This window comes from Sinocyclocheilus rhinocerous, unplaced genomic scaffold (genome assembly GCF_001515625.1).
Source record: "Sinocyclocheilus rhinocerous isolate Xijiao unplaced genomic scaffold, SAMN03320098_v1.1 scaffold1243, whole genome shotgun sequence".
Lineage (NCBI taxonomy): Eukaryota > Metazoa > Chordata > Actinopteri > Cypriniformes > Cyprinidae > Sinocyclocheilus > Sinocyclocheilus rhinocerous.
The window spans coordinates 3,187,678-3,199,154 of NW_015626033.1; the positions used below are offsets into that span (position 1 = coordinate 3,187,678).

The 11,477-nt window shown below is 40.1% G+C and overlaps 1 protein-coding gene across 1 annotated transcript in view; it reads left to right on the forward strand.

The window, feature by feature from the left end:
- The window catches only part of LOC107708169 (attractin-like protein 1), a 127,804-nt gene that overhangs the window by 24,719 nt on the left and 91,608 nt on the right, over positions 1 to 11,477 (forward strand). The window contains exons 2-3 of the mRNA XM_016512337.1: positions 6,316 to 6,399; positions 6,672 to 6,785. Coding sequence (XP_016367823.1) covers positions 6,316 to 6,399; positions 6,672 to 6,785 — 198 coding nt within the window. The remainder of the gene's footprint in view (positions 1 to 6,315; positions 6,400 to 6,671; positions 6,786 to 11,477) is intronic.

Genomic DNA, 11,477 nt, shown 5'->3' on the forward strand with positions numbered 1-11,477 from the left:
TCGCGGACGACTGCCGCACACAAAACACAAAATAAACTCCAGGCCTGGTCCTCTCTCGTCCGACACTGTCGTCACTCCTCCCTTTTATCCTTCCGGAGCTCCTCCGTGATACTCGAGACCGGTGAGTGGTGCACATAGAGTGGAGAAATAGCTTGTCAAATAGCTTGGAGTGGAGAACATAGAGTGGAGAAATAGCTTGTTAATAGGCTACGATTTAACCTACAACAAGAATGTTAGTGCCAGGTTTTCAGCGTTTGCATTTGGTTTGCTGTCAGTCAGAAATGTTGTTTTGAAGAGATTCTTCACTTCAAGTGAGGAATGATTTACAGACTGAGAGAAATGATTACAAGAGAAATACAACCACAAAGATGACTTTTGTTTGCAGGCTGTTTTCACTTTGCTTTGTGGTGCACAGATGAATGTCATTTATGAATTTAGGTTTTATTTAATTACAGAATTTGGATATTATCAGGTCATTGCTGTAAAAGGTTTTGAAACACCACAGAAAAATTCTGCACAATATCAGCCTCTTTATAATTTTGTACTGATGTTGCATTGATAAGGGATCACACAAATGATTAAAAATATTAAATAAAAAAGTAATCTGCTGCACGATAAATCGCATGCGATATTTAACGCGCATCTTGTCAGTAAAGCCATTCTGTAATCAGCGGTAAATCTCCATCACGTGTGGGCTTTCACATGGAGCAGCATTAACTACACAGAGCCGTTGTTCACCGACAAGCTGCGCAAAACATGCACAAAATATGATCGTGGTTTTGCGCAGCTTGTCAGTTGTTTATCCCGGTGTCCTGTTGACTGATTTGGCCACTTCTCCATTACTTTGATTTATTTAACATTTATTCAATCTATTATTAGGTTACTTTATATTAGTGCCTGCCTGATGGATACAAGGTATTTCTGAGCTCCGCTTTCAATTGTGACCAGTGGATTTGAAAAATAAACGTGATAGTTTGATAAAAAATAAATCGATAGCCTAATCATGGATTCGCTGTTGTCTGCAACCTGATCTCCGGCGAAAGGCTTCTGCACACAAAAAAGAAAAGCCCTGCATGAACACGCAGCATAATGAAGCGAGTGGATTTTCCTGATGGATCTCATATCTATAAGATGATGTCTGTGTGTGATGATTACGAACGTATGCTCCTTTTCTATGTGTGTTCCTCTCTTAACACGAAAGTGAAAGTAACATACGCATTCGGGATAGTTTAAAAGAATTCGGGTCTAATCGGGTCCATTTGGGAAAGGCATTTTTATTTTAAATTACCCGAGGCTGCTAATACCGAACCCGACCCGTGTCTGAGGTACTCGTCGAAGTTTTGGACCCAAACCCTCTCGGGTCGGACCTCGGGTTTTTGGATCCAAGTGGACCCGTGAAGACCTCTAGCCCCAGCACCCCCCCCCCATTTAAAATGCTCTAGATACACCCTTACCTGTATCGCACTTCACTCAAACCTCCTGGACAAAAACAAAGAGTGTTTGAATCCTTCCACTCTAAAATCCCCTTTGTCAGTAAAAGTGTTGCAGTTTACATTTCACAGCTGTGAACAGCGTCACTTTCTCAACTCCTTGTGAATAGATCTTCCTGTTGAACATTCGATCTTGCTTGCTTAGTATGAATTTAAATATAGCTCACTGTTTTTGATTGAATCTTAAAGTGCCCCTATTATGCCATTTTAAGGTTCCTAATATTGTTTTTGGAGTCTCTTACAATAGGTTTGCATGCATGCAAGGTCAAAAAACACTTTAGTTTTCTCAAAATATGCATTTAATATCACCTCACCTTCCAGGGATTCTCAAACAATTCGTTCGAAGCAGTTCTAAGATTCAGTCTCTCTAAGCCCCTACTTTCCATGAGTTACTCTGCTCTCATTGCCATAGTTCCGTATTTTGAACGCTCGATAGAAAATATAAACATCTATTATTTATCATACTTACAGGTTTTGATTCAGTGGAGCAAGCTGGTCCAAATAAACTGGGTACTGAGCCATCTTTCAAGAGCAAGCGTTTTGTGAATCCCGCATTGAACTCCCCGATATTAGACAAGCAGCCGTCAGTAAAATGACGGGAACACAAAAAAAGACTGGGGTTGTACTGCTGTGAATTTTAACCCTCATTTAAGCCTCATCTATCGGAAGTGAAAATAAAACAAATTTACCTTCACAGTGTAGGACACACGGACAAGATATTAGAGAAGCAGTCGTCAGTAAAATGACGGGAACACAAAAAAAGACTGGGGTTGTACTGCTGTGAATTTTAACCCTCATTTAAGCCTCATCTATCGGAAGTGAAAATAAAACAAATTTACCTTCACAGTGTAGGACACACGGACAAGCTACATTATGCAAATGTGTTATACCTTGACGTGTAGCCGTCACAAAGTGGGATTCTAATTACTGAAACTCGTTTAGGCTGTTCAGAGTCGATTCTTTCTTTTGGGAGACAATAACTTTATTTATCGTGCGCTTTCGGCTTCACAACTTTGCAGATAGTTTAAATTTACATACAGCTATTACACACTATAGGGGCACTTTAAGTCAAATGTGGTGGAGTAACGACATATTTATAATTTTGTTTAGTACGATGCGCATGCAGTTCTGATCTTTAGGTAATTAAATTTCCAAACCTGTATGAGGTTGAGTAAATTTTCATTTCTGGCTGTACTATCCCTTTAAAAGGTTGTAAAGTGGATAGATGATACCACAACTTTTAAAATAAATGAACAAACCTGAATTGTTCAGCAGTCCTAACCTAGTGTCCTTGCCTCCACATCATTCTGGCACTAAAAACAGTTTTCCTGTTACACAACAGCTTAACAAACAAGCGGTGGGAGGCAACACGCCGACCACAGGAAGACAAGGGCTGTGAGAACTGGCAGGTTCAGGAAGTGATCGACAGATATTAGTGGACTCCTGTTCACGTGGCAGGAAGCGGGGCTTGAGTTAGCTGATGAAGAGGCATTTGGGCATGGCTGACTGCAGTGCTGAGTTGCACCGTTCAGACCCCATTTACCTTCAGCACACAAGACTTTGTTTTTGTAATATTGCAATGGCTGTTCTGCAGATCTTTATGTAACTCCCTTCCCGTCTCTTTCTGAATGCCTGAGGCCAGCCTTTGAGCGAGGCTGAGTGAACCATGTCCGGTGGCGGCTTCAAAGCCTCTGGGATAGGTATTAATCCTGGCTGTTGGTGGATATTTGCTGTGGTACTGGGCTATAAAAGATTAATGAAAACCTGGTGAATATTTTAACTGTTGACTCACCTACAGTTCCCTCTCTGAATGTGTGCCTGCACAGAGAAACATCCCTCTCGCCAACATTCAGCCTGAGGGATGTCCTCGCCAGCACAGGAAGTGGTGCACCGTGATTACTGTTTTTAACTGCTCTTAAAATCTCTGTGTCTGATTATAGACATGCAGAACATAGAGTGGAGAAATAGCTTGTTAATAGGCTACGATTTAACCTACAACAACAATGTTAGTGCCAGGTTTTCAGCATTTGCATTTGGTTTGCTGTCAGTCAGAAATGTTGTTTTGAAGCGATTCTTCACTTCAAGTGAGGAATGATTTACAGACTGAGAGAAATGATTACAAGAGAAATATAACCACAAAGATGACTTTTGTTTGCAGGCTGTTTTCACTTTGCTTTGTGGTGCACAGATGAATGTCATTTCAATTATCAGTCAAACAATGTGTGTGCAGCAATGTTCAAAAGTTGTACAGTTTTTAAATATTATTATTATTATTTAGATTAGAATGATTTCTTAAGGATCATGTGACACTCAGGATTCAAGCAAAATAAATTAGATTTTAAAATATGTATTATAATAATATTTTACTGTATATTTGATCAAAATAATGCATCCTTGGTGAGCATAAGGGACATCTTTCAAAAACATTACACTTTTAAATGGTAGTGTATATATTTCTATCATTAAGAGTATTAAGTATTAAGAAAAATGGTTATTGCTTCAAATGATAACTGCTTCAATAAGTTATTTTGACATTGTCCAGAATCCCACTTTGCCTAGGATGTTTCCAAACTTTTGGAGGGCACTGTGTTGACCTGATTTACATAACCAAATTTAGCCAAAAATATGGATTCTAGAAACCTGCTTGTATTAATCATAATTTTGATGTGATTTAAAACCTTGTTTGGAATATTCACTCTAATGGAAAATTTGCTTGCAGGGCAAAAATAAGCTTTTTAGACTACCAGCCAAGATAGATGAGAAAATGTACCAGGCAGCTAGATTGTTGATGTGACACAGGAAGTTGAGAAAAGTCTAGCAAGAAACACATTTGTAGAGTGAGGAAGAGACAGATTTAATTACACACATTAAAAGACATGAAGAGATAAATAAGCAGGCAAAAGCACAATACGACTCAAGGACATTCTCTTGTGCGCTGTTGTCAGGGACATGAATGAGAATTAATGAGCTGATTCAATTACTGTGCAGAATTACAAAAAAGTAACATGATAAATGGCAAAAGCGAGCATCTCCAGTGTTTCCAGAAGACAATAGCAGTTAATGAATGTCATGTCTTTTTCATTTTATTCTGAATATGCTAATTACCATGTATACAGGAATATTTCAGTAGTTGCCATTTTTGCCGTTTTGTTTTGCGCCGAAAATACAAACTTTACCTTTAAAGGATTTGCTGAAAATGTACTTGTCCTCAGGCCATCCAATGTAGATCCGATGTAGATGTAGATGAGTTTGTTTCTTCATCGGAACAGATTTGGAGAAATATCACTTGCTGACCAATGGATCCTCTGCAGTGAATGGGTGCCGCCAAAATGTTTAAACAGCTGATAAAAACATTTCAGTAAACCACAAGAAAAGCCCCGTTCACGCTACAAGCGACACGCAACAGCCGAGCGACACAATCCCATTCATTTCAATGGAGAGCTGGCGATTTCCGGCGACATGAGCGACAGCGGCCGTTGGCGACCGGATGGGGCGTGTCTAGCGACGCGACAAAGTTCAGAATCCTTCAACTTTATGCAAATGAAGAGCGACTTTCGGGAGCGACAGCCAATAGGAAAGAAGACGGTAGAGCTCATGTGATCGTTCTCCTCTCAGCGCCGTAGATAAACATACGCAATGGAAGAAAGTAGGCTCTGTTTCTCATTCATTTTTGTTTGTATGTACGGATTTAATTTAGATTTAGATTATATTTAGTCTTTTGCCTCCAAAATGTTTGTACTTAGCGGCAAGAAACCTGATTCGCTGTCAAGGCAACCAGTATTGAGAACGCCCACTAGCAACCTCATCACCAGCCCCTGGCGACATGTAGCGACAAAAGTCACTGCTAGTGTGAACGGGGCTTAATCCTCACGACGCCAGTCCTTCAATGAATGTCTTGTGAAGTGAAAAGCTGTATATTTGTAATAAACAATAACAGCTAAAAAGCTTTTTTTGTGTCATGTTGTGAATTACTGTTTAGTTTTATCAAGTTTTAACTCATTCTGACGGCACCCATTCACTGCAGAGGATCTATTGGTCGGCAAGCGATGTAATTCCAAAATTCTCCAGATCTGTTCTAATGAAGAAACAAACCAATCTACATCTTGGATAGCCCTAGATGAGTAAAATTTTCTAAACAATTCCTTTTAGTATCATAGTAATTCTAAGATATCATGTGAATATTTATGCATTTGTTTCCTCTGGTCCACTCCAAGATGCTTGTGCAACACCAGCTCAGTTCTTCTTTTTGTTCTCATCAAGAACAGCAGGACAGAAGGTCTTAGCAATGTCACTTAGATTGATTTTCTTGAAGAATTAGCCCTGAGGAGTGTTTGGCTATGCAAGCAGCAATAGTGTGTTCAATTAAAAGTGTGTCTGTGGAATATTGAGGCCATTGTTTATAAGGATGCATCCCTTCAAGTCGGCATCTACAAACAAACCGCCTGCTTGGTGTGGTTAATGTGGCCCGCGACACAGACAGGCCTTGAGTGTTCTGTGATGATGCAATACGGATTCATGCGCTGTCACTCCATGGGCCCGATGGCTCTGTTGCAGTCTGGAGGGAGAGGAAAACTGATTGGTTAGGCGTGTGTCATGAGCACATTTGCAGCAGTGAATCATTGTGGATCTGCTCCCACACAAGCCTGCGTCCATATGGCCATAAGTAACCACAGAAACCAGCTCCATCGTTGTGCCTACTTGTACTGCAACAGCACTTCTCTGCAACACCTTCTGCATCTTTTTTTATGCATAGCATTGTTCTGTTTGTCCCTCGGGCTCGGTTTGATGTGGTCCTCTGAACGGCGACTCTGATCTTATTTTTCAGGTTGACTGAGCCGTCTGGGTACCTAACAGATGGCCCCATCAACTACAAGTACAAAACCAAGTGCACCTGGCTGATTGAGGGCTAGTAAGTGTTACTCCGTCCTCTTTTCTCTTTCTCATCAAAGTTTTGTTGTGCCCACACTTCCCTCTTGCATAAGCCCTTTTTAAATACACTTTAGCAGCCCTTACAAGGGTGTTTTCTTCTGTGTTGGGTTACCAGAAAAGGCTTGGAGGAGCACATTCCGCCTTGCACCCTTCAGACTTGGCAGAAATGCGTCTGCTGTAATATGTTCTCATAATGGATTATGCAGCCAGCAACACATTCTTAAGCATTATGTCATCACCTTTGTTTTGCAGCCCAAACGCAGTCCTGAGGTTACGATTTAACCATTTTGCGACCGAATGTAGCTGGGACCACATGTACGTCTATGACGGAGACTCGATTTATGCTCCCTTAGTAGCCGTCTTCAGGTGAGTGTGTTTTCTAAAAGAAGAATGGGGGTTTTGAACTTTCCGATGCCAAGCACCCCCACAAGTATGATGATTCCCTTTAAGGCAGGGGTTCTCAACCTTTTGCAACTCATGGCCCACCAATGACTGTTTAAAAACATTCCGAGGACCACCTTTCCAAATATGATAGTATGAACACAGAATAACAGAAAATTCAAAAAGTACAATGATATAATCTGTTAATCTGTTATGCCACTGTAGCAGACTAGGTCAAGTCAGCTATATAGATGAAAACTCTCCTTGTATAAAAAAGACTTGGCAGGTTTACTCCGTAACCATTTATTCCTGTAACAATAACAGGGCAGGTCAGACCAATGACTGGGTCAGACACAAGGGGAACACTCTTTTAACAAATTAATTAATAATACATCCCCACATCCAGGCTAACATACCTGTAACAACAGGTCAGACACACAAGAGGGGAACATTCTCTCTATTCATTAGCAGAAATGTTCAACAAAGTTCATTCACCCCAATTTACATACTGTAAGTGTAATTTATCAAATACAATTAGCGATATGAACATGACTGTTTAAAACAATCTTACATATTAAACAAACTTGAAGCATTACATAAGTGTTACATGTATTATTATTATTTTTTTTTTACAATTCAACTGGAGAAAAACTGGACACCAATTTTAATCTTTGCCCAACACCTGGTTGTCTAATGATTAGACAGAGACCTGGAGAGGCTTACAAGTCACAGTGTCTCGCACCCACTGTGATATTTGGTGGACGATCAGTGATGATCTGGGGGAGCTTCAGCAAGGTCCGACAATGTTCCTCAACTCTGAGGATTGTTTTTTCCAGCAAGACAATGCTCCATGCCACACAGACAGGTCAGTCAAGCAGTGGATGGAGGACCACTAGATAAAGACCCTGTCATGACCAGCCCAATCTCCAGACCTGAACCCCATTGAAAACCTCTGGAATATGATCTAGAGGAAGATGGATGGTCACAAGCCATCAGACAAAGCCAACCTGCTTGAATTTTGCACCAGGAGTTGCAAACAGTCATCCAACTGCAATGTAAAAGACTGGTGGAGAGCATGCCAAGACACATGAAAGCTGTGATTGAAAATCTGAATTTCTGAACTCTTCCTAAGGTAAAACATTAGTATCTTGTTGTTTAAAGTAAATATGAATCTGTTTTCTTTGCATTATTTGAGGTCTGAAAACACTGCATCTTTTTTGTAATTTTGACTAGTTGTCATTTTTTGCAAATTAATGCTCTAAATCAGGGGTTCTCAACCTTTTGCAACTCATGGCCCACCAATGACTGTTTAAAAACATTCCGAGGACCACCTTTCCAAATATGATAGTATGAACACAGAATAACAGAAAATTCAAAAAGTACAATGATATAATCTGCTGTTAATCTGTTATGCCACTGTAGCAGACTAGGTCAAGTCAGCTATATAGATGAAAACTCTCCTTGTATAAAAAAGACTTGGCAGGTTTACTCCGTAACCATTTATTCCTGTAACAATAACAGGGCAGGTCAGACCAATGACTGGGTCAGACACAAGGGGAACACTCTTTTAACAAATTAATTAATAATACATCCCCACATCCAGGCTAACATACCTGTAACAACAGGTCAGACACACAAGAGGGGAACATTCTCTCTATTCATTAGCAGAAATGTTCAACAAAGTTCATTCACCCCAATTTACATACTGTAAGTGTAATTTATCAAATACAATTAGCGATATGAACATGACTGTTTAAAACAATCTTACATATTAAACAAACTTGAAGCATTACATAAGTGTTACATGTATTATTATTATTTTTTTTTTACAATTCAACTGGAGAAAAACTGGACACGTTACTTTTGTTTTGCAGCCCAAACGCAGTCCTGAGGTTACGATTTAACCATTTTGCGACCGAATGTAGCTGGGACCACATGTACGTCTATGACGGAGACTCGATTTATGCTCCCTTAGTAGCCGTCTTCAGGTGAGTGTGTTTTCTAAAAGAAGAATGGGGGTTTTGAACTTTCCGATGCCAAGCACCCCCACAAGTATGATGATTCCCTTTAAGGCAGGGGTTCTCAACCTTTTGCAACTCATGGCCCACCAATGACTGTTTAAAAACATTCCGAGGACCACCTTTCCAAATAAGATAGTATGAACACAGAATAACAGAAAATTCAAAAAGTACAATGATATAATCTGCTGTTAATCTGTTATGCCACTGTAGCAGACTAGGTCAAGTCAGCTATATAGATGAAAACTCTCCTTGTATAAAAAAGACTTGGCAGGTTTACTCCGTAACCATTTATTCCTGTAACAATAACAGGGCCACTTCACAGTGGAGAACCCTGACTCACATAAGTATGTGGTGGTAAAGGCAATAGAAATTTGATTGCCCGCTTTGACAGAGAGGGATATTCACTTGCAGCCAGTAACAAAAATTAAGCAAGGTCAACTTGTGTGAGTTGAAGTTTTAGGCTACTGTCAGCTGATAGTTCCATTAGTTCATTTTCCAACACAGTGGACAGAGCCATGTCTTCTGAAGCAGGATCCACAGAGAATGGGTCCAAAATTCAAAGGTTTCCATGTCGAGGGTCCTCTGTGAAGTAGTCAGCAAACTTTTGAGACAGCTGAGACAAGTGCTGGGTTATGACACTTGATATGTTCACATGAGAAGAGGCTTCCAATGTTTCACTCAGATGTGGAAACATGTCAAATCGTCCCTCCTTGACTCTTCTGTTCCAAAGAATGAGTTTTTTCTTGAATCCCTCAATTTTGTCTGAAACCAAAAACACTGTGCTGTTTCTGCCTTGCATTGATACATTCAGCTGATTTAACTGATCAAATATATCAGATAAGTAGGCCAGTTTTGCACAAAATTGATCATCAGTGTAATGCTCAGCAAGAGGGGAGCGTTGCTCTTCCAGAAATGTGTGCACTTCTTTTCTCAGTTCAAAAAGACGATTAAGCACACATCCTCTTGAAAGCCACCGTATTTCACTGTGGTACAAGAGCTGCAAATGATCAGCATCAAGTCGTTCACACAGAGCTGCAAAACACCTTGAGTTGAGTGCATTTTTCTTAATATAGTTAACAGTTTTCACAGCAATGTTCATGACCTCATGCAGTTCTGGTGACATCTGCTTTGTTGCAAGACTTTCCCTGTGCAAGAAACAGTGCGTCCACTTTGCTGCTGGCGCTCGCTCTTGGATTTGTTTAACGACACCGCGATGTTTTCCCGTCATAGCAGCCGCACCGTCTGTGCAAATACCTGAGCAGTATTTCCAATCAAGACCTTTTTCAGTGAAGTACTCATCAAGGCAGTGCATGACATTATCTGCCCCTGTTCTCGTTGGAAGTTCTTTGCAAAATAGCAGATCTTCACAAAGATTACTGTCCATGCAGTATCGGACAAAAACTAACAGTAACGCGGCGTTGCTTATGTCCGTCGACTCGTCCAGCTGTATGGCAAAATAAGGGCTTGCCTTTATTCGTTCCACGAGTTGGCATTCAATGTCATCGCTCATGTCAACAATTCGTCTAGCCACGGTGTCATCGGAAAGTGGTATTGACTGAATTTTGGTTGCAGCTGCATCACCCAGTAACTCTCGACACATATCCACAGCACTTGGCAAAATAAGTTCCTCAGCGATAGTAAAGGCTTTCTTACTACGAGCAACACGAGCGGCAACCATATAGCTAGCTTTCAAGGTGACTTTTGATTGAGTTGATAACGATGTTATGACTTTTTGTTGAGCCTGAAGCCCATCTTTTTTCCTTAGAAAATATACTTTTGGCTTCCCAACACAGCCCGGGTTTTGAGTTCAAATGCCTCTGCAGCTTTGATGGTTTTAGCGCCTCATTTGACAAAATTTCTCCACATTCAACACACTGAGCCTTCGGCTTAATCTCAGTACCTGCCCTTATAAAACCAAATTTAATGTATTCAGCGTCGTATTTTCTCACCACACACTTCGAAGCTTTTGCTTGCACAGGTCTGTCTCCCAAATCTGCTTTTCTTTTCAGAAAACGATCCATATTACAGTAACGTAGTTACTGCATCTGATCGAACAAACGTTCAATCTGACGTTGTGACGTGATTGGTGTTGCGATATTTAAATATAAATTAGCTTTTAGATAATGCATCTTGACTTGACTTGAGTGTTTTTGATCATATAAATTCATAAGAACAATTAGATAATTACAAAATAACAAGATTTGTCAATTAAAAAATAAATGAAAATTAATTTGGGTTAGTCTACCACTGCCTACACCAGATGGCACTCGAAGGCCCACTAGTGGGCCGCGGCCCACGGCCCACCGGTTGAGAATCACTGCTTTAAGGGACTATTTCCTAAAATAAAAATGTATTTAATTTCAGGCATAAAGACCCATTTATACTGTGTGATAGAAATATTAATTGTGATATCAAAGGTTGTTTTAAAAATACTGTAAATAATATAATTTTTTATTGACACTGAACTAATGCAAAAGCCAATATTTAAAATGTTATCTGGAAATGTTTATTTTGTATTCATTTGACAGTGTGTCTGGTTTTCTGTACGCTGTCAATTAGAGGTCGACCGATTTTTGGCATTTTTTAATTAATCGGCATTGGCCGATTGTGCTGCAAATTAGGCTGATTTATAGGCAGGCGCCACGGGGGGCGGCGG